This window comes from Panicum hallii, chromosome 1 (genome assembly GCF_002211085.1).
Source record: "Panicum hallii strain FIL2 chromosome 1, PHallii_v3.1, whole genome shotgun sequence".
In the NCBI taxonomy this organism is placed as follows: domain Eukaryota; kingdom Viridiplantae; phylum Streptophyta; class Magnoliopsida; order Poales; family Poaceae; genus Panicum; species Panicum hallii.
The window spans coordinates 58,051,791-58,073,489 of NC_038042.1; the positions used below are offsets into that span (position 1 = coordinate 58,051,791).

Below are 21,699 nucleotides of genomic sequence, written 5' to 3' on the forward strand. Positions count from 1 at the left end.
CTGCTGAAAGATCTTTTAAGAGAATGGTAGCATGCATTTGGTTTGGGGTTTGGGGACCAAGTGGGATGGATCGGGTCCATCCATATTTTTTTGGGTTGGATCTAGCGTTTGGTTGAGAGGGTTAGGTTCAATCTAATTTTTTTGTCTGGTTAGAGGATTTTTTAGAAATAGGTTGGATGCCATTTTAACACCGTTAGTAGCAGTTATAGGGTCCATCTGTTATCCTCTTAAAATTTTCTCTCTCCATCCTTTTCTTCCTCATCAACCTCGATCGGTCCATCATCAGCAGTGTCCTCCGCCCGTCCCGCGCCGGCCGTCTGCCTTGCACAGCACCTTAAATTGCATGGTCGTCGAAGAAATTAATCGTCTATGGCGAGTCTTAGCTCAATTCCTCGGACTCGAAGCTTCCTTGCGTTGAGGTGAATCTATTTTTGCACTCATCTTCACAAATCCATGTCAAGGACGGCCGGAATCGAAGTTTTCTCCACCGGAATCCATGACGTGAGAAGAGCTCGAGCACACCTAGCCTTCCTGTGCGCTCGTCCTGGCCGCCCTGCACTCGTCTCGGCTTCCTCGACCCTCTACTCGATCTGCCCCTCACCTTCCGAGCTCTGTGCGCTCGTCCTGGCCATGCGCTCCGGCCACCGCACGAGTCTGCGGCGCCCCAGCCTCAGCCACCGCGTGGGCTCCGCCCACGCCACCCTTTACCGCCCGGCGCCGCCCCTGCCCCGGCCTTCGCGCGGGCGGAGGGAGCTTGCCGTGCCCGACCACGCCGCACCACCCCTGCCCAGGCTCGATGCTACCCTTGCCCCGGCCTCCGCGCAGTGGAGGGCGGAGGGACCTCGCCGTGCCTGGCGCGGCGCGGCCGCGCCGCTACTACTTCAACTCGTCACGCCCGTCCGCCCCGCGTCGCTCCTCCGCCCAAGCCGGCCGCCGCGGGCCGACCCATCCCGCCCCGCACTGCTTCTCCACTTGAGGCGCACCGCCATCGCCTACCAAGCCGGAGCTCATCGGCCTCGTGCATCGCCGCCCAACAAGCCAAGGAAAAATGGAGAAAGACGGCAGAGGGACGAACACGAAGTGGGTTGAGATAATCCCTTCGTTTTTCCTGAACCAAACCAAGCCGCGTGTAAGAGGTATATTTCTTTCTGGGGATGAACCCAACCACCAGTACTCGAACCAAACACTCTAAAAACTGGGTCCAACCCAACCCAACCCTCCAACCAAACACATGCGTAGTGCCTACATTATTAAGAACGTTAGCTATAGATGTTGACGGAGAATACTCCACCAGCAGGACCGGCTTGGGTGCTTGATGATGAGGTTAGTCGCCGTTGGCCTGAGGCAGCACTAACAGGTTCCTAGTGTTTGGCAGATGTGGTAAGAATCCACTGGAGCTTCCACTCGACATGTCATGGTCACGATAGGTTTCATTTTGGTTGCTTATATATACAATCTTATTTGACCAGTTTAATATTATGGGTCGGAAAATTTGAATTTGGAAGAAAGAGTGAGAACCGTTGAGAACCGTACATTTAATATGGATATTAATCGCAGCCATTGACATGTAATAGAGGTATTGCTGCATTGTAGCCTCTTGGCTACCACGCCCATCCACCCACCTCTCTTTAAAAATCCAGAGGCTTCGCACCCCATTCTTGAGCCTTTCGCCCAACCTATTCCCTAATCGGACCAAATGGAAGCCATAGATTTGAACGAAAATTTAGCATGGCAAGATCAGATCCTATTTAAGCTAGAATCTTGCTGAAAGATCTTTTAAAAAAATTATCAAGCACTTAGTTGTAGATGCTCCACTTGCAGGACCGGCTTGAGTGCTTGATAATGAGGTCAGTCGCCATCAGTCGACCAGCAGTAACAGGTTCTTCGCATCCGACAGATATGATAACGCATCTACGGAAGGTCTAACGCGATATGCCGTGGGATATGCTATGGTTACGGTAAATGAGTTCTAATTTTGATTGCCGATACATACCATCTTATTTGGCCAGCTTAAAATTCTGAATCAAAAATTTTGAATTTAGAAGGAAGAGTGAGAACTGTTGAGAACCGTATATTTATTGTGGAGGTTAATCGCAGCCGTGGACATGTGATACAGGTATTGCCGCATCGTCGCCTCCTGGCTACCACACCTACGCACCCACCTCTCTCTAGAAATCCAGAGGCTTCGCACCCCCTTCTCGAGCCCTTCGCCCAACCCATTCCCCAATCGGGCCAAACCCTAGAAGCCATAGATTCGATCGGAGATTTGGCATGGCAATGTCAGATCCCACAGCCGCCGTGATCCCCAAGCCCGACGGCGGCGAAGACGACGAGTCGGTGGAGATCCGGGAGGTGTGGGCGGACAACCTCGAGGAGGAGTTCGCCCTGATTCGTGACATCGTCGACGAGTTCCCTTTCGTCGCGATGGACACAGAGTTCCCGGGCATTGTCTGCCGCCCCGTCGGCGCCTTCCGCTCCCCGGCGGACTACAACTACGCCACCCTCAAGGCCAACGTCGACATGCTCCACCTCATCCAGCTCGGCCTCACCTTCTCCGGCCCGCGCGGCGAGCTGCCGGCCCTCGGCGCCGGGCGCCGCCGCTGCGTCTGGCAGTTCAACTTCCGCGAGTTCGACGACGCGCGCGACATCTTCGCATCCGACTCCATCGAGCTGCTCCGTCGCAGCGGCATCGACTTCCGCCGAAATGCCGAGCGCGGCGTTGATGCGCGCCGGTTCGCCGAGCTCCTCATGTCCTCCGGCGTTGTGCTCAACGATTCGGTATACTGGGTTACCTTCCACGCGGGATACGACTTTGGGTACCTGCTCAAGATCCTCACTTGCAACAGTCTCCCAGACACGCAAGCTGGGTTCTTCAAACTGATGAAGATATATTTCCCAACCGTGTACGACATCAAGCACCTCATGAAGTTCTGCAACAGCCTACACGGTGGGCTGAACAAGCTCGCTGAATTGCTCGACGTGGAGCGTGTGGGGGAGTCCCACCAGGCCGGGTCTGATAGCCTGGTCACGTCCTGCGCGTTCTGGAAGCTCAGGGATTCATTCTTCGCTGGATCAACAGAGAAATACGCAGGTGTGCTGTATGGGCTCAATGCAGAGAATGGTGTTAGTGCACATTGAGGGATGGTACTCTCTTTGAATTTTAGCTTTGTGAATGGATTGATTTAGGACAGAAGGTGACAAGTGTGCAAGAGGGCTCAATTAAGACCAATTCTGTAGGTTAAGTCTGTCTCACTCAGTTCCACCTCATTTGGATGTAATCCCAGTGTAGTGTTCTTCAGTTGCTTGTTGAAATAGTTATTTCTCTTTCAGCTTTTGCTCTTCATTTTTTCTTTCTCTCCTAGCAAGATAGTACTATACTAACTGAAAAATAGTAAAAGATCACCTTTGAGACTTAAGCCATGACACTTGCATTGCCATAATTGCATTAGTCCAATTTTGTTCTCTTTATCTTCACGGGAAAAGAATCAATATGTTGCTCTATTGTCAATATACCCTTCTATATGAGAAGTTAGTGGTCTTAAAAATAATGATAGTTTAATATTAAGCATTTATAAAAATATAGTAAACTCGATGACCCTATGAATGCATCTTGATTGAATATTTCTGGTTTCAGTAATTTTATATGCAAGGCGCCTTTTACTTTCAAACACTGTTTTCACATAAGATGAAGCTAGCATAATTCGGTATTCCAATAGCAGCCTAGAAAACTCAACTCTTTTACACATCATTTTTTCCCCGTTGTTTGCTAAGGCCTTGTAGAATCTATTCGTAAAATCTGCCGCCAGTGCCTAGTGCCGCCAGTTAACTGTTGGACTTTCTGTCTCTGTAAATGTATCCTTCCATGAGTACTATGAGAACTGCAGAGTTTGAAATGTTTGAGTTATCTAAAGTCTATTATATATTTTTCTTGGAACTATTCTTTCAAACTATGTGCAGAAGCCGTTATCAAAAAAATAAAAATAAAAGAAAAAAAAGAAAGAAACTATGTGCAGAACATAAGTTTCAGCAGTTTATATTCTTACTTGGCCACGGTTCTCCATGATTCTCTGGATCATGATAAAAATGTCCTGAGCTATAGATGCTGATGCAGGTTCACTTGTTCTTCAGAAACTCACTTGGATTGGGATAGTAGATATGTGTATTGCATTTGATTCATTTCTTTACTAATGACTGAATAATTAGATCACTTTCAGGGTAATTTCGTTGCTGGATGCATTCCTGCTACTTTGTTTCTTTTCCATTTCGTATTAGACTGCCAATTGCTTTGGTATTTACAGGCCCTTCTTGTGGATTGATTGTTGAGATGAATCCTCATACAGTCATACCCTCTGATTTCACCTGGTTCGTTAGCATGTTTATTACTTTTACTCATTGAAATAGTTATTTTCCAATAGAGGATGTTATCATGTGGAGAAAATATTATTCATGTTCCTAAAAAGTTGCAGATTCCAGTAGATCGTTTTCTGGGGAGAAAACAGGTTCAGCTTAAACTAGCCTGCATCCAGGCCGGAGCTGGTGGGCTTTAAGGTTAGATTGTTTTAGTTTTTGCTTAGCCTCAGCTTGTTATGTTGATCACCATGCATTCTTATGTGGCTAATATTATTCACCTTAGTCGTTGCCTTTTGCCTGCTTATTGAGAGAGCCTACAAAGTAAATTACTCAAGCCTTAGAAGTTTGCCTAACATATATTAGGATCGTGTGATCTTCCATGTTTTGCAGGTATGCCTGGCAGTGTACCTGTCTTATGTATTTTTCTTGAACGGGATGCATTCTGGGTGTTCATACTATTATGCCCGTCAAGACAAGTTATGCAAAGAGTTCACTGGGAAGGCAGCTAAACTTCAATGTGCCAGTCTCTGTCTCCTGCGATCAGCTCAAAACTGTCCACATTCTCACATCCATCGTTCAGCAGACTCTTCACCAGCTCACCTCATCAAAGCATGGATTCGCTCGGGGCACGACTCACGACTCTCATGCTCTCACTCTTTGGCAATCGATCCCCTTGTATAGGGCACAGTGTGGTCCCTGAATTAATGTAATATGAAATTGATATTAACGCCAGATTCATAAAACCTATGTACCTCACACCTGACAGGTTATCAGGAACTTTGATTGTTCCCCAGGCTTTGCAAAATTCAGTTGGTGGTGCAATCTCGCCTGTATATCTGTAATTACCTGGATGCATCACTAAAGGCATGGAGTGCTAACTTTCCACCCACCAAACTAAGGCATGAAAGAACAGATAAATAGAATCCATGCAAAATTATGTATCAAAGTTGATTTCCAAAGACACCATTGAAAAATGAAACAAAGGCTACGTAAAAAAATGTTTATACTTCCCTGCCTCATTTATTTGCCCTGTAACTCTACAAATTTGTATGCAAAGGTACTTCTGAGAATGAAACAACAAATCTTCTATTCACCTTGCTCAAAACCATCGCTGGAAGTCAGAGCAAGATTCTGGGGCCTGATCTGTGGAAAATTCTACCAGGACAACTCATTCATTTTATCCGCAGATGTTACATGGAGCTACCCAGCTTTTTGTGGATAGAGGGGGTAAGAAACAAGTTAGCAAACCATGTTCTTGCATCACAGAACTGGTTGCACGGCTAAATAAGTGACTGGGCAATGGAGATTCAGACTTGAGGAAGCTCTGGTAGTCCAAAGGTTCAGGTGACCCTTGAGAAGTTGTAAGCATTTTTCTGTGTTGGTTCAGGTGATCACTTCATGCTCCACGTTCTCCGAATACAATCTTAATCGTTCCCAAGGAGATGGAGTTACTCAGGTTAGCAGGAACACCGGGCAGGGACTCCAGGAGCTCACCTTTTCTGGAATCTTATTTGCAGGTTCTGTTCTGGACTTTGCAGCTCTAACTGACAAAGTCGATTGAATGTTATTTATCATTTGACTGATGATTGCCTGTTCCAGTAAAAGGCAATCCATTGCATGTGATATCTATCTTACCAGCAAGTATGATCAATCGGTCCATTTCTTCATCCATAATAATCTGATCTTTTGCTATCATCTCAAGGATATTCGGTGGCACAATGTCAGCATTGATATACGCTCGAAGTAATGACTTGTATAGGGGCAAGCTTGTCAACTTAAACCTTTGGAGAACCTTAGCGTATCTATATGCATCATCAGCACTGCCTTGCTCCTCGAAATGTTTTGCAATGGCCTCCAACAGTTCAAGTGGAGGTCTCCAATGGCAGCTCTTCAACAAAGACAAACCTTTCTTCATGGCATCCACAGCTTTGTCCATCTGCGTACTCTGAATGTATCCCTCCATCAATATCTCCCATGTCTTGTAATTTGGACGGGCTCCTTTCTCCAGCATGTGGAGGTGGAGTCTCTCAGCCTTTTCAATCCACCCATTCCTCACATAAGCACCAAGAAGAACATTTGAAACCCGCACATCATGCTTCCTGCACACTACTTCCCAGCTTCCAAAGATCCACTCAGCCCGGCTGATGTCACCAACTTTTATTGAACATAGCATTGCAGTCATGTAGTTTGCATTGGGGATTCTACCTGGGACACTTTTACTAGCCTCCCACAGTCTCATAACTCCATCACTGTCATTCAGAGCCGCATAACATGTCATTAGGAAGGAGTATCCTAAGCGCCCTGTTGGCGAAAGTTTTGTTTCAGCTTTCCTAAGGCAAGCTTGCGCTTTAGTAGTCAGTCCGTGCATCCTGAAGATGTTGGCTAATGTGCCGTATGTGCTCCAACCAATCTCCACCATATCATCATTCACCATCTCCTTGAACACTGATTGTACTGAGGCAACACCAGAGACTTGAGCACATGCATTTATCCAGAGATTGTAGGAGAGAACATTTCTGGGAATATTATTGCGTTTCATGAGGTCAATTACACTGAGGACTTTTTCATACTGACAGGTTGCAACATAGAGCTTCATCATTTCATTGAATGAGTGAGGATCAACAGGCAGCCCACAACTTTGCAACTCAGACATAAAGGTTTCAGCCTTCTTTACATTTCTTTCTGAAACATAGCAGTGGAGTAGAGGGAATGATGCAGCTCTTTTGGCAGCAGCGTTCTTTAGTTTCTTGTAATATTCCTCAGCTTGTGAAGCGCCATGAGCTTTAGCAATCAAGCCCAGTCTTGCTGCATGATCCCATGATGACAATTTGAGAGTGTTGCAGGAATCCATCCAAGAGAAAACCTGCAGTCCAAATGTAACTTTGTTTAGCCAGTGTAGTCCATAATATGCTACGGCATATCATTCAGAAGCTATCATGAACAGAACAGCCAAGTAGCAAAATCCCTGTATCCCTAACTTCAGAGTCCTGATCAAGATCAAACATTACCAATAGTTCTCCCGTTGCAATACCCTTAACGAGTGCGAATTAATCAATATCACATTCTTTGCAATTAAGCATTGGGGATAACACGAATTGATCAATTGTATAGTTGTATTGTGCAATAATCTGAAACAAAAATAGTCAAACCAAACATGTGCTCTTTCATTACGAAGGTCAAAATGCAAAAATGATTCCAAGTGTCTATAGCACGGTGCACGGAACAGTAATAGTGCCATTGAGCTCTCATTCCCATTGTTATTAGATCCTTAGCTCGAATGATACAGCAACAGTTTACAGTGGCGCCTAAACTAAAACCAGAGCCGTTCTCAAAAAAAAAAAAACAACTAAAACCAGAGCCTGGAGCACCCAAACTAGAGGAGAACTGCTCACCTCGAGGGCGTGCTCGTAGCGGCGTGTGCCCCGGAGCTGCACGATTGCGCGACGGAGCTCCGGCTGCGAGACGTGGCCGCGCTCCCGGGCCCATCTCTCGACGGCGGCCGCGGCGGCCCCGCGCGGCGGACGGAAGCGGAGCCGGAGTAGGCGCCGCGTGAGGTCGATATCCTCGCGGACCCGGGCGGTCGTGGGAGGCGCGGAGCTGGCCGAGGAGGAGAGGGGTTTAGGGTTCGGTGTGCGGCAGGCGAGGAGGAGGAAGCCGGCGAGGCGCCGCGAGCGGCGCGCGGCAGCAGCGGCCATCGCCCATGGGCCCGGTTCGTTGTGGGCTTGCAGGGCGTGTTGGCATATTTGGGTTCAAAAGCAGCTGACATTCTCTCGTTTTGTTTTGAACTTCTTCTTTAAAAGGTCTCAGGTTTTTGCAAACTTGGAATTACAGAGAGTCGCGCTGTTATTGTGATCGATTCGTCTGTTAGGAATCATCAGGACGCGATGGATGGATCAGGCCAGGAAGTTCAAGCAAAAGTACAAAATCAAAGGTAATCAGGTGAGGACGAATCCATGGGTGACTGGGTGAAGACGAAGAGCTCCAGGTTGCAACTTACAAAGCCATATTATCTTCCAGATATCCTACTGCTACATTACATACAAACCTAGTAGTTATTAGTTACTGTAACCGCTGCACAGTGAACAGCACAAATAGCCAAATGGGCGTACCGCCACAGTTCACCTAAGATTAACGCTAGCTACACAGCATACAATGAGAGATGTACACAGATGCAGGAATGTGGCGGTGGCTTTCATATGCAGGCACCCAGGGAGTAGAAGTCGCATCCTAGATCATCGCTGAAGGAAGCATCATCCTTCTCCTGCACGTGGATAAAGACCGCTGTTAGATGAAATGGCTGAAAAGGTTTGTGGTTCTTTTGTCAGAACTCAGAAGAAGAATGCTAGACAAAATAATCGGAAAGATAACAAAAAGAAAAACTCCTTACCATTTTGATTATGGAATTGAGAAGGCCGTCGAAGCTGCAGCTGCTTGAACTAAGCTCACTGTTAAGCCTAGGAAAGCTCAAATCCGATGCGTTCTTTGGTGTCAGTATATCTCCTGAAATAAACATGTCAAACTTTGTTTGTGGAGCAGCTATTGAAGCTCTTGTCTGCTCAATCATCTTGACACCAAGGCTACCATTATTCGGTCTTTGGCTCAAGGGATGATGACTTCCAATATTACTTGGTGGTTGAGAGGTTGGCAAAGAACTCCATGCAAGCTTTGCATCCAATAGAGTGTCTGCGTTCCCTCCATCCATGTTGTGTCTCACACTGCTTCCACCACCAAAATTCAAGTATTTTTGGTTTTGTGCAGTGTCTGGAGGCAAAAGTATCACACTACCAAAAGAGCTATCTCCCACGTCGTTGTCTCTTGCTACTCTCAGGTCGTGCGAGGGGCAAATATTTGTGCTTCCAGAGGATGTAGCACCCAACTTGGCTACATTAGTACCGCTGAATGAGCCATTCATAGGCACTGCACTGGCAGAAAACGCAGACAACAGAAGACCACTCTGTTGGGATATATGAGAATCCATCAGACAGGAAGAAACTCCGGTGGTGCCTTCAAGATGTTCTGAATTTGCAGATGAAGACCGCTGGATAACTATGTTGGCCTGTCTGCGTTCAACAAGGTCTTGCTGCAGCAAAGGACTGTCTGCGACACTTCGGAGTGCGCCAGGCACACCATTAACCAGGCCATTCCCAGAAATGATAGTAGATAAGTCATGGGTTTCTTCTTGTATCCACTTTTGTGGCAGCTGGACCTGCCCAACTGAAGTTGCCTTCAAACCTTCTGCCAAATTTCCTGGTCGGTTACTAGTACCTGGTAAGCTAAGCTGATATTTGTTTGTGTCACCAATGGAATGGCTTATTGTCGAATTTACAGATGCAATCTGAATTGGCCTGGAAGCAGCCATCCCTTGAATCCCGAATGATGTTGGATTGTTTCTAGTTAACAACCCCTGTGGACTGAAAGATGACAGAGCTGCTGAAGAGGTAAAACCTTGATAACTCTGGAGCCCTTCAAATGCACTCATGTGCATAAAGGGGTCACTGCCTCCCAAAGCAGCAACAATGCTAGCTTGGTGTGATGCCACAGCACTTAGCCGTTTGAGATAGAGTCTGTACTTCTGCATGGTACAAAATCAAACAGTTTAGACGTGTATATATGCACAGCTCCCATTAAGTTTGTTTTGAGCTTTTGGCATCTGATATGCACAGTAATAAGAGGGCTAGTTTTGCATAGAAATGTGTTTGCCAAGTCCTCAGTTTCAGCATGCATGCAGGATATAGTCTGAAATCAAAATGTTATACAATAAACTAGAAAGACAGCTAAGAACAAAAATATGTGTCCTTTCTTCTGCATTATCAGATTGATCAGGAGAAAACAAAGAATTTCAAGAAATATATTCACTTGCTGTCACATATATGCCTAAAACATCTGTCTTGGATTATTGTGGTAAAGTGACTTTTTTTATTTCGAGATAATAATGTCTGGGCAAACAATTTATTAGCACTTTAGTAGTTCTTCATCTGAAAGCTCCTTGACATTTGCACCATTTTCCCCTTTAGGGTCTAATGCCAGAAAACAGTAAAATTTAAGCCATACATCTTCTGAACACAAAAAAGGAAAAGAAAAAACAATGGTTCCTTATTACACGTACTGATGAACCACAGTACATAACTAAACAAGGTAATTCTTAGAATTACTAGTACTTGCTAAATTGAACAAAGTGGGTAAATGACTTGCCTGTAGGTGACTTGCAACATTTTCCCTGGTGAGTTTCTCAACATTCATGAGCTCAAGTATCCTTTTAGGCACAGCTTCTGCATCAACAGAAAAGATTGTAGAATGAACCATGGTAAAGAACTTAACAGCAGCAAAGTTGAGAAAAGAACACCAGGTGCCAGGTGGCAGTGGTACTTACTGTCAATTCCCAGCTGGTTAACAGCAGCAACAAATTTTCGGTGCAGTTCAACTGACCAAACAACCCTTGGCTTCTTTGGAGCTGAAGAATCATCGTTTTCTTGGCTATTACTCTCCTCGCCTTCATCTTCCTCTTCACTGTAGTATTCCTTCCTCTTCTTGCTGGGCCTTCCACTTTGGTCAGGTGACACACATGTTTGGTCAAGCACATTATCAAAATCTGCATTTAATGGCCTGTTGCACTCCTCATAGCCATCAACATTAGCACGCTCACGGTTACTGAATTTCCTCCTAACAACATGCTGCCAGATATTCCTAAGCTCTTCCAGCCGAACAGGTTTTAGGAGATAGTCACAGGCACCATGAGTTATCCCCTTCATTACAGTTTTTGTCTCTCCATTCACAGATAGCACTGCATGGATAATAATGTGTTAACATACAAATTTTTGCCTTCCTCTAGTATAAGCTTAATGTTTGCCATTGTGCATCAAGCCATCGATGCTTTTCAGCTATAAAGAAAAATCAGGATGCATATTACTATCAAGAACAGTGAGATTCGAGTACCAGTAAGATAAATAGTAGCATTTTGGACTTACTTATGACAGGGAGGTCCATTTCAAGCCCCACAAGCTCCAGAAGCTTAAAGCCATCCATATCTGGCATGTGCACATCACTGATAACTAAATCAAACAAGTCCCTGTTTTCCCTTAGCATCCTCAGGGCGATGACAGCCTGATTCGTCGTTGTCACTGCAAATAAAGAACAGGTCCTCTTACAGGTGAGTAACCGTGAAAGCAAGAAGCATCTTGAACAATTGCATGATTAAACAATCAATTGTACTAGAGTCCAAAGCAATGCAGCATTCGGTTACGGGGAGATAGCGAGGCCATAAATTCAGTGTACTATAATGATGCAGGCAGTTATGTAGACTGTAGGTAAAGGAAGAACTTAAATGATAAGTACATTTAATCTAGCTGTAACAAAAGTAGCAACAGCATTTTTATTTTTTAATTGCGTCTGTTCTGGTTCTGGGTGCAGATAATTCGGCAAAATTCTGGGAAAATGGAAAAAAAATATAACAACACCGAGCCAGAAATATAGCAGCCGCAAAATACAATCACAGCCCTGGGGTGCACAAATCCTTACCATGATACTGACAGCGCCGTAGGAGGGTCTCAAGCACCTTGAGGCAAACCGGGTCGTCGTCCACGGCGAGGACCCGCATGCCGACCGGGAACTGGTCCCTCACCCTTCTCACCGCACCATTCCTCTCCTCAGGCCTCATGGCAGACTCCAAAAGGGGAAGAGCCGCCCCAACTGGAACCGATTAACAGTAAGAAGCCACAGGAACCCGGCGCAAGAACACGCTACAGTTCGTGCTCCCGGCAGAGCACCAACTGAAGCAAGAAGCAAAACCAACAAGACAAGTTGTCGTTGGCACCCACTAGTCCAATCAAGAAATTGGGGAGCCAATAGCACGAGGCTAGCACCAGCAGCAACCAGCACCAGCCTACAAGGAGCGAGATGTGGACAGGGAAGGAGATGGCTTGAAGGCCTCCCAATCCCCAGCAAGGAAAAGAAGGGGGGGAAGGCAAACAGAACCAACCTACTACCCAACTATAGCTGAAAAGAGGAAAGGGGGAAAGAGCAGGATGGAAAGCAAGCTGGTGGTGGATTTGGACGAGGGAGAGAGTGTGGATGCAGCTTCAGGACCAAACCCACCAGCCCATCATTATTGGAGCAAAGATGTGGGAAAGCAAAAGGGGGATTGGGAGTTGGAGGATGCTGGATGGGGGCCAAAAGAGACGGGCAGGGAAAGCAGAGGAGCTGAAAAGCAGCGATGGTGACTGTTGCAGAATGCAGATGAACCAAGCCACCTCTCTGTCTCTGTCTCTCTCTCTCTCTCTCTCTCTCGCACAAGGAAGCTCAAGACACCAGCTCCTCTCCGGCCGGTGCTACTGCTCACCGATAGCTAGTTGACTGATGAAGAGGAGGAGCAAGAACTTTTGATTCCAGTGGTTAGGGAGGGAGAAGATGGGAGGAATGTCTGACGGGGCACGAGCATCCTCCCATGGATCTCCGATATATGGGGTCAAATGGCGGTGGCAAGGCAACAACGCAAGTGGGCCCCGCCCAAGCAACAACTGGTAACTACAGGCGTGATCCTCTGTAGCGCGCAACCGAGAGGTGCCAGCTGTATTCTGCGCGCACTCCACTCTAGCCTGCTACAGTGAAACTGTGGAAGTCTTCTCTACCTTTTCTCCTTGTGTTTTTCTTCAATTTTGAGGGTCATCTGAACAAATCTTGTATCGTAAAATCTCTGTCAAGTGTTTTTTTTCAAAAAGAAAAATTCTCTGTCAAGTGACGAACAAAAACATGTGATGTATGCCAAAAGAAGCTTAGGACACACACACACTAACATCATTGTTGACATCATCGCTAGCTGTCTTCTTGTTTTCCTACGATGGAATTAGTAGCACATGTAGCTGTCTTATTTTACGTTTCTTTTCTTCTGCTTATATTTTTTTCGTCTGCGTGTGAAAGTGTGTTTGTTCCTCAGTGATGGAAAGCTCTACCACGTGCTACTCTACTTACAGTAGTCGTGATGCGACGGGACGGGCCAGGAGGCAATGATGCGTCGACACGATCACAGTTTACATACGCGTGCGTGTGCTATCCGTAGTTCTGGATGTGTAGTCGTAGTAGGATGATGCATCGCGGCTAGCTAGCTGCTGCCTGGGCTCTACGTAGTACGCGACGCGATGCGGCCCATTAAGATGGCAGGTTAAATGCATGGGGGGTAAATGCGCGGCATTTAACGCCAAGGCGTGGTGCTACGGCGTGGCGGCGATTCATTTGGCGCCCGGTTTCCCGCGCTTGCGCGCCAACGGCTTGCTCGCTGGATCCGCGGCCGGGGGGCGGACACACGGGTGGAGGGAGATTCGCGTGTGGGCACGGCGTTTTTTGCACCGACGGGGGGAGGCAGTGGCCACGGATTGGCCCCTGAGCATGGTGGGGCTCCTCGGCTCCTCTCGTCTCGCTCTCATCTCGGCCGTTGGTAGCGCGGCGTTGCGACGCATCAGGGCCGCTCGGAGATGTTACTGCAGCCAGGAGTATTGACTCCGTTCACTGTTGATTGAACCAGCGAATCAATCCAGTCGTCAGCATTCTTCTCGCGCTGTAAAATCAAGGAACAATTCGATAGCAGCATACTCCTCGTTACTACTGTAAGCTAGGCCTCCTGTAATAAGCTGGATAAAAAAAATTAACAGTGTACGTACGGAGAGAATCTTGCAATCTGTTATACCCCATCTCTGGTCCTTCGTTCGTTTTAATGTCAATATATAGGCTGCTCTTCTACGAAGTACTTATTTATTTCAGCCAAATTAGGGATAAGAAGCCTTCAATTTGAAAACAAAATATATTACACTACTAAAGAAACGGGCTTTAATCCTAGTTTAGAACCCATTTAGTTCCGGTTGTTGTAGCACTAACCGGATCTAAAGAGGGTCTTTTACCAGCCGGGACTAAATGATGGCCCTTTAGTTCCGGTTGGTGGCTTCAACTGGGACTAAAGAGCCCCTCCGTCCCTAGCCATTGGATCCAGAACTGATGCCTATATTACTCTCGGATGACAAATGCTAAAGATGTGTGTGGTGTTCTATAGTAGTGTTATGTGATTGACATAATATATCATATCACATCACTACTACTCCGTATAGCGTACGTATTGTAGCTATTTTCTTTCTGCGCACCACAATCCAACTAATATGCCTTACTTAGCCAATGTTGTTTCCTTTACATGCGTAGATCCTTACAGTATCAGTATCCCGCGACCCATATCTGTTTTTGCTGCAAAGTCTTTTGAGACGTCTCAGTGGGGTGCATGGTTCCAGAGACTGAAGTTTAGTTATTGTCACATCGAATCTTTGGATGCTAATTAGGAGAACTAAGCATAAGATAATTATAAAACTAATTACACATGCGAAGATTAATTCACGAGATGAATCTATTAAACCTAATTAATCCATCATTATCATATATTTACTGTAGCATCATATTGCCAAATTATGGACTAATTATGCTTAATAGATTCATCTCGTAAATTAGTCTCCATCTGTGCAATTAGTTTTATAATTAGTTTATATTTAATACTTCTAATTAGTAACCAAACATTCGATATGACAATAACTAAAGTTTAGTCCCTAGAACCAAACATCCCCTCGGTTGCTTTGTCAAATTAAGCAAATGAATAAATGCCAGTTGGGTGCTTATTAGCTTGTGAGCGCAAGCAAAGTACTCCTGCTTTATTTGCTATCATGAATGAATGCGCCATCTTTTCTAGTAATTCCGAGTAAATGGAGGGTGAGCAAATTAAACAAAACATTCCATCTCCACTTTGATTAGTTTATGATGAGCGTCAAATCGTACTCGATCTCTATTTAAAACCGTTGGGAGCCGTTATTATTACAGGCTGCTCCAACAATGAATTCGCCACAGTATCAGTGCTAAACCGCCGCTCGTGGTGAGGCCCATCGACGACATCCAAATTACGCGCATGGCTATATGTATGCATTTCAGCATGTTGGGTTGGGCCCACGATGCATATGTCAGCTTTTATTGTGAACGTGTACGTTACGGCCTGTATAGCAGTAGTACTGTAGTAGGATTTTCATGTGCTGGTACGATGCATTTAGTTATCACACGTTTCCTTCTGATTTTTTAACAAACAATGTTCAGAGGTATATGATTATATCCTGCTATACTGCATAATTTGAGTATAACTTTGCCTATGCTTTACAAATAGTATGCTTAAGGAAACGTTAATAATAAGTAATCAGAGTCAAATTTTGTGTATACGAGTCGTTCGTTGCTGATTTGCGCCTAGCTAGAGAGGGAGGACGAGCACACACATGTCAGGTGTGTTAATTGGGAATGAATTAAAGTTGTCTCTTGTCTAGTGACAATTGACATTGTGTGTGGGCCGTCGTGAGGGCGCATTATTTCTTCCCCTCCTTTTCGATGGCTCGATCGATCTCCATTTCCGTGATGAATTAGCGGTCGGGCACAGACTCATCATGCATTCATTTTCTAGATTTGGAGAAGCCAATGAACGTGGAGGGAGATTCATCACGATCACTATAAATGCATGCATGCTTGCATTACTAGCTAGAAGCCATAAATAGGAACGATAATGAATACTAGTAATACATATTTAAGGACTCTGTAGTTCGTACCTGTTGACGAAATAATGAATCGATCATATCCAGATAGAACTAACGACGACTGCACTTAAGAAATGAACTGTATACGCACCCCCAGGTACGGTCCAGCCAGACTTATTATTAGTATTATTATTAAGCTAGCGCCCCACTCGATCAGGAGGAGTAAACGCTGTTGCTGCTGCCATTTTAGGATGCGTACGCGGACATGCACATCTCCTAATCCTAAGCCTTGCCATGTCGATCATTAAACTTTGGGTTTTTTTTTTGCCTTGACATGGCCATGTCTAGATGATGGGTCGTGTCAACTACTCCTACGGTACACGTGCGTCCTGCGCGTGCATGATGCACTAGTACTAGTAACCCAGGACCATGCGGTGCGTCCACGGAGCCGGCCGGGCGGGCGCATCTGCCGCCGCGCGCAACAGCATATATGTACGTGACAATCTGGCCGTTGGCCTGTACGTACGTACGTACGTGACAAGTTGACAACACGCTAGCTTAGCTAGCTAGCTGCGACGTACCAGGGCCGCGCCGGCCGGGAAATCTAGTCAAGTTGCCGCGCGTTCGTGCGTGCGTGGCCAGGGGGCAGGCGTATACCTGGCCGAGGGCCGGCCAGCCGGGATATGCAATAATGTTTCGATTCCAACGTAACGCTGCTGCCTAGCAGCCTAGGAGGATGTCTAAATATACACAACTAAATATAATATATATGCACCATGCTTGTCGATTCATGAAGGCCATGCATGCAGTGCAACACCGGATCGGGAAGCGATTCCAGCAAGCAGCCCGATCTTTGTTGGATTCCCTCATGTATTTACTCCCCCCGCGCGCCATGCATGCATGCAAGTTCATTTAAGTGGCGCCAGAACCAAGGACATCCATTAATCATGCACGACACGGACGCACACGCAGGCAGCAACTGCACTGCATGCGCCCGGGCAGCCGGGCCGGGACCTGCTGCTACCACGTCCGATCGTGTCGCCTCGTACTCGTAGCGTGCATGCATACACGTTACGCAGCGCTGTGTATATATGTAGGCGTGGGGGATCGGAGCGTGTGCAATGCTAGCGCAGCTGCCTACCGTCAATCCATATAGCAAGTGCGGCACGTCCAGCATATACTCGACGACCCTTGTCTTAAAGATAGATCGCATGCATGATGAGGATGTAAAATGAGCAAGAATGCGAGATCCATCTAGCTCCTTGGATCATCAACATATCGAGTACAACTCCGATATGATCCAGCCAAAGATCACAAATGTCTACTGGACTGGTGGCCGAAGAATGCAAAACAGATAGAAGGCTGAACGGAGGCCGGAGAGGGCTGCTGCCAGAAAACTACTCCAGCCAAACAATATTTCCCTCCGTTCTATATTATATTATAGGGCGTTTTTAGCTTTTGCAGATACGAAATTTTTACTCCTATAATTTGGAACGGCGAGAGCAGTGCGGGATGGGACGCGCGCTCTCCGACGCACGCAGGCAGAAGATCGACCGATGGATCGATCGAACGAACCGAGGCAGCGCCATGACTGTGCATGCCTGCTAGTCTGCATATGCAGCTTCTGCGTACATGGAGATCTGCGTCTGCGCGCGTACAGGGGAGGCCGGCCGGGCCACGGAGGAGCTAGCACTAGCGGGCCTGGTGGGACTGAGCAGAGCAGCACCAGGAGGAGTTATTTCTCTGGGCACCAGTTTGAATTCTCCGGGTTATGTACGTTTAAATTACCCCAGCCCGTCGTTTACCGCGACGCGGCCGTTTTGTCTTTGCGTGGGGAGTGCGACAAGGGGAAACCAGCCCAATGACGTTTCTTTCATCCCGGCCCACCGATGAAACTGGGCTGCCTGCCAGGCCCGGTACATACAGCCACCTAAACGGGCCTGAGATGCATCCCCTGGCGAGCCCAGCCAACTGCCAGGAGAGCCCGAGTCCTGAGGTTACTGAAGCCTCTCGTCAGTTCACACCTCACAGTGCACGTCGTTGCAAACTTGCAAGTAGTAATAATTAGCACGAGTTCTTTCGCACGATGACTACAATACAAGTGGGGAAAAATCAAGAAAAGAAAAGAAAAGAAAAGAAAACATGAGCTAGGAACAGGCTAATTTTGTGGCACCCAGTAGAAAAACAAAGGCATCTCTCCAGCCAGCACACTGCAGCCACGGGTCGATCTGTCTAATAACCTGAACTCACACGGATAACAAGCTAGGGTTGCCGCATTGGCGATTTCCTGGGGTGCGTCAGAGTCACCAAGAAAGGAGCCCCTGCCGCTTGGCTGATGACTTCTCCTGCCATTGCTTCAGCTTGCATGTATGAATATGAGCAGGCAGCGACATGGTTAGTTCAGCTGACAGCTTGCGGTTCTGTCTCATTTCTTCCCGAATTTCAAGCACTTGTTGTGTTTTACGTCGGCCATGCTCGACGAAGGCGCCACCTGGGATGCCTTGGGTGCTTTATCTTTCGCGAGCTTCTCCATCGCGTTTATGAACTTGCGCAAGTGCCTGATGTATTCGGGGTGAGTTTCCAGGTTGCAGTGACCCCCGCCTTTCACCCATAGGGGCTCGTACTTCTCCTTTGCTAGCTCCCACAGCCGCTTGCCATGGGTGAAGTCAACGATGTCATCGGCTGTCCCCTGCCATATATGCTTTGCCTCAGCAAGTCAAGATACAAATAATAAAAACTACTTACTTCCTTGAGGCCTAGTAGAATATTTGTAGTTACACATTTTCATTATTTTCAGAAATTACGGAGATGCATTACTTGTTTTCAAAAGGAGCAAAAAGGGGAAAACGAGGTTAAAAGCTAACTCACATGTATGACTAACACAGGGCAGTCGACCTGCTTTATTTTGTCAATGTTCTGTAAACATATAACCAGATTAGGATGATATAATAAACACTGTTCTGGAACAGAAGGGAAATTATCAAATTATGCTCCGGACTTGCCTTGAAGATATCGAACCAAAGTGTCACTTTCACTGGATAAAGAACCCGTATGCCAGAGAGTATACCGCTGTGAAGGACAACCCCTCTTAACTTTTCCAAACGTGAGGCCAAATGCAGTGTTGGTCCACTTCCAACTGATTGCCCATACAGGATTAATTCCTCTTCGTCTATCCCATACTCCTTTTTCAAGCAATCATAAACTGCCTCTATATCATAGTATGTGTTGTACTCTGATGGCTGTTAGACCACAAAAGGAGCACGGTTAATATGTGTTCCAAACTAGAAAACAGATACTACAACTAGGCACACAACGGCGCAGGTACACAGATAGGAACGAACCTACCATCATTTATTCGTTTCCAAATTGAAGTGTTCATTAGTTCATAGACCCATGTTTGTGTGTGTGTTTTCAAAAAGAAATCTATGTGTAACTTATGGGAACAAGCACACATGCAACTTTATTGTTTACGGTCTGAGCAAGTTCTTGAGTAGGCATGATCACCTATAAATTGAGCTGATGGTCCCTTAGTTTAAAAACTTCGGCAAAAGTATGGCTACCAGAACAAAGGTGCCATCATGATCTAGAACCAGAAAGCAATGGCAGCCCGTTCTTTGGGGAGCATTGATAATGAAGGTGAAAATTGAAAGAGGCTAACCAGCAAGTCCTGTCCTGGATGAGGCTATTGAAGATAGAGTTTCCAATAATTATTAGCTTTGAGAAAAGGTGCCCATACACCTATTGAAGAACATGGGATTGATTACACTAAAAGTATAGGGAACAGTCCAATCGAACAGTCAATAGTAGGAGTCATCGCTAACAATGCGGTACAGTCATACACAGGAGACATCATGATCTTTTAACAGAAAATAATTAGTGATGAGATGAGATGACAATCTAATCCAAAAAGGCACCTTAACGGCAAATCTAAGCAACAAGAGAACCACATTTCAGCTCTTTTAGGAACTTACTTTTCCTGTAGAAGCACCATAGCCTGAGTAATCATAGCTGAAAAGAAAACAGGGAAAACAGCATTAGTCACATGTAATGTATATCAAATGGAAAATGTTGGAGTGACGAACATAATAGTAAATGTTTTATTGTTGTAAAGAAAAGTCAGCATCCCAACAAATGCAGATAGCAACTATTTTGGTGTGGAAAAATTTTTGTTCCTTGAGTCAAATGTAGGAATCAACTAGATCACTCGAAATTTGTACATCCAACTGCCTGTGAAACTTGGACTTGATGCAAACTTTCCCTGTCGGTTTTCTTTGGTTGAGAGGAAGCAATGAGCTAGAAAAAGAACCAGCGACCTTGTGCTCTTTTGCTACCACCAGTATTATAGAGTCTGCAACTCTTGAATCTTTTACAGAGTCACAACGATAATTGGCACAAAATTGAGCCTGCCTCACGCATATACAAAACAATTGGGGCACAATGTTAGCAGTATTTCCATAGTAGTACATCTAATGCTGTGTCAGAGTGGTGTCCGGTAACTAACTGAAATTGCTGAAGGCAAGAACAGCCGGGGTACGCCAGGACACGGTGCAGCATTTATCTGCAACAGAACAAGGCCTGACGAACGATGTAGTACAATAATTGGAACTGTTCATGAGACATGGGATCTTCCTCACATTAACCTCAGATTCCTCATGCCTTTCCCAAGCAGTTGTTTTGTGCTAAGGAGATCCCTACAGAAAATGACTACCATGCAGAAAACAAAGCGTGGTATCATACTATTCATGAAAGTTAAAAAAAAGAGCACATGAAGTCACGGTTAGATTTAATCCATCAATTGATCGGTAAAGTGGAAGCGAATGATCAACTTCATGCCCAATTACACGCTCAGTAAATTTACCGGGATTAAAGTAGAAGTAAATAATACTATCAGTTTAGCCACATTTTATTATTCAATTGAACCGATTGTTTAACAACACAGACAATCAGATCTCCTCAAAATCAGATAAAAAGCCCCAAACACCACCACCAAAATGATGATAGCAGCAACCGGCTAACTTGCAAACAAAGAGGATAATTCAATTAAACCTCCTTCGAATCAAAGCAACATGTCCAGCAGCGATCGAAACAAATCTACGTGTGTAATTTCATGACGGACGACTAACAACGAACAGCTCGCCAAAATCCACTCCCGCAAAAATACTGGGAAAATGCTTAGAAGAAACAAGCAGAAGCAATGGAGGATAGGGTGCCGCGCGAGCTCTCTGACCTCATGATGTTGACGCGGAGGTGCGCGCGGAGCTCGAGGAAGAGCCCGAGCATCTGCCCGAGGTCCGCGGCGTTGCCGTGGGAGTAGAGCAGCGTGAGGCGCGCGGAGGGGTGGCGCCAGAAGGCCGAGACGACGCGCGTGCCGGCCCTGGTGGGCAGCGCGCGCACCTCGACACCCGCGTCCGACGACACCCCCGTCATCCGCAGCAGCCCGCCTGCGCCGGCGCCGTCCTGGGCAGGCTCGACGCCGTACGTCGCCGGCTCCGGAGGGAAGAAGGCCAGCCGCGCCGCCACCGACGACGTGACGTTGCCCATTCTACCCTTCCCCCTGCCCCCGCCGCATGAGCCTCCCCAATGGCCGGCTGGCTGCGGCTGCTGCCTATTCCGGGGGTGGGCAGGCGGGTGGAGGACTGGAGGTGGTGGCCGCAACGTGAGGTGGGTGGCTCTTGCTCGCGCGGAGTTGCGGGCTCGTTTCTTCCCTCCTCCGTCCTTATGAGGAAGCGGGTGGACAGGTGTAACGGAGAGCTTCTCGATGAGGAGGCTCTCCTGTTTCCTTTTTTCTGCCTTTTTTTACTTATTTTTTTAAATA

The 21,699-nt window shown here is 46.4% G+C and overlaps 4 protein-coding genes across 6 annotated transcripts; 1 reads left to right on the top strand and 3 right to left on the bottom strand.

Annotated features, from left to right (window-relative positions):
- The first annotated feature begins 2,137 nt into the window (after positions 1–2,137).
- On the top strand, positions 2,138–5,093 carry LOC112888780 (probable CCR4-associated factor 1 homolog 7). 2 transcript variants are annotated; one of them, XM_025955213.1, is made up of 3 exons: positions 2,138–4,362; positions 4,467–4,548; positions 4,741–5,093. In XM_025955213.1, the coding sequence occupies exon 1, from the start codon at positions 2,272–2,274 to the stop codon at positions 3,136–3,138; it is 867 nt and encodes a 288-aa protein (XP_025810998.1). In that variant the 5' UTR covers positions 2,138–2,271; the 3' UTR covers positions 3,139–4,362; positions 4,467–4,548; positions 4,741–5,093. The 2 variants fall into 2 exon arrangements, with proteins under 2 accessions (XP_025810998.1, XP_025810928.1); XM_025955143.1 differs by having other exon boundaries at positions 2,138–4,548.
- Positions 5,094–5,420: 327 nt separating this feature from the next.
- LOC112888703 (pentatricopeptide repeat-containing protein At5g27460) lies at positions 5,421–8,120 on the bottom strand. The gene is made up of 2 exons (XM_025955031.1): positions 7,743–8,120; positions 5,421–7,213 (listed from the first exon to the last, which is right to left on the bottom strand). The coding sequence occupies exons 1-2, from the start codon at positions 8,043–8,045 to the stop codon at positions 5,915–5,917; spliced, it is 1,602 nt and encodes a 533-aa protein (XP_025810816.1). The 5' UTR covers positions 8,046–8,120; the 3' UTR covers positions 5,421–5,914.
- A 146-nt stretch (positions 8,121–8,266) lies between these two features.
- On the bottom strand, positions 8,267–12,793 carry LOC112888587 (two-component response regulator ORR23-like). 2 transcript variants are annotated; one of them, XM_025954864.1, is made up of 6 exons: positions 11,866–12,793; positions 11,316–11,468; positions 10,721–11,131; positions 10,543–10,619; positions 8,738–9,922; positions 8,267–8,647 (listed from the first exon to the last, which is right to left on the bottom strand). In XM_025954864.1, the coding sequence occupies exons 1-6, from the start codon at positions 12,002–12,004 to the stop codon at positions 8,543–8,545; spliced, it is 2,070 nt and encodes a 689-aa protein (XP_025810649.1). In that variant the 5' UTR covers positions 12,005–12,793; the 3' UTR covers positions 8,267–8,542. The 2 variants fall into 2 exon arrangements, with proteins under 2 accessions (XP_025810649.1, XP_025810721.1); XM_025954936.1 differs by having other exon boundaries at positions 8,267–8,611; positions 11,866–12,787.
- Positions 12,794–18,006: 5,213 nt separating this feature from the next.
- On the bottom strand, positions 18,007–21,622 carry LOC112873167 (alpha/beta hydrolase domain-containing protein 17C). Its single transcript, XM_025936191.1, has 5 exons — positions 21,112–21,622; positions 19,856–19,892; positions 18,887–19,123; positions 18,753–18,800; positions 18,007–18,573 (listed from the first exon to the last, which is right to left on the bottom strand). Exons 1-5 carry the CDS (start codon positions 21,423–21,425, stop codon positions 18,310–18,312), a joined length of 900 nt encoding a protein of 299 aa, XP_025791976.1. The 5' UTR covers positions 21,426–21,622; the 3' UTR covers positions 18,007–18,309.
- Between the last annotated feature and the right edge of the window lie 77 nt (positions 21,623–21,699).

Excerpts from the sequence above, each read along its gene's own strand:
- LOC112888780 (XM_025955143.1), top strand. The coding sequence starts at position 2,272 with ATGGCAATGTCAGATCCCACAGCCGCCGTGATCCCCAAGCCCGACGGC.
- LOC112888703 (XM_025955031.1), bottom strand. The coding sequence starts at position 8,045 with ATGGCCGCTGCTGCCGCGCGCCGCTCGCGGCGCCTCGCCGGCTTCCTC. Across the intron at positions 7,214-7,742 it reads GCTACGAGCACGCCCTCGAG|GTTTTCTCTTGGATGGATTC; the intron begins GTGAGCAGTTCT and ends TTTGGACTGCAG.
- LOC112888587 (XM_025954864.1), bottom strand. The coding sequence starts at position 12,004 with ATGAGGCCTGAGGAGAGGAATGGTGCGGTGAGAAGGGTGAGGGACCAG. Across the intron at positions 9,923-10,542 it reads ATGTTGCAAGTCACCTACAG|AAGTACAGACTCTATCTCAA; the intron begins GCAAGTCATTTA and ends TGTACCATGCAG. Across the intron at positions 8,648-8,737 it reads TCAATTCCATAATCAAAATG|CCATTTCATCTAACAGCGGT; the intron begins GTAAGGAGTTTT and ends AAACCTTTTCAG.
- LOC112873167 (XM_025936191.1), bottom strand. The coding sequence starts at position 21,425 with ATGGGCAACGTCACGTCGTCGGTGGCGGCGCGGCTGGCCTTCTTCCCT. Across the intron at positions 19,124-19,855 it reads ATGGTGCTTCTACAGGAAAA|CCATCAGAGTACAACACATA; the intron begins GTAAGTTCCTAA and ends GTGGTCTAACAG. Across the intron at positions 18,801-18,886 it reads TTTGGTTCGATATCTTCAAG|AACATTGACAAAATAAAGCA; the intron begins GCAAGTCCGGAG and ends ATATGTTTACAG.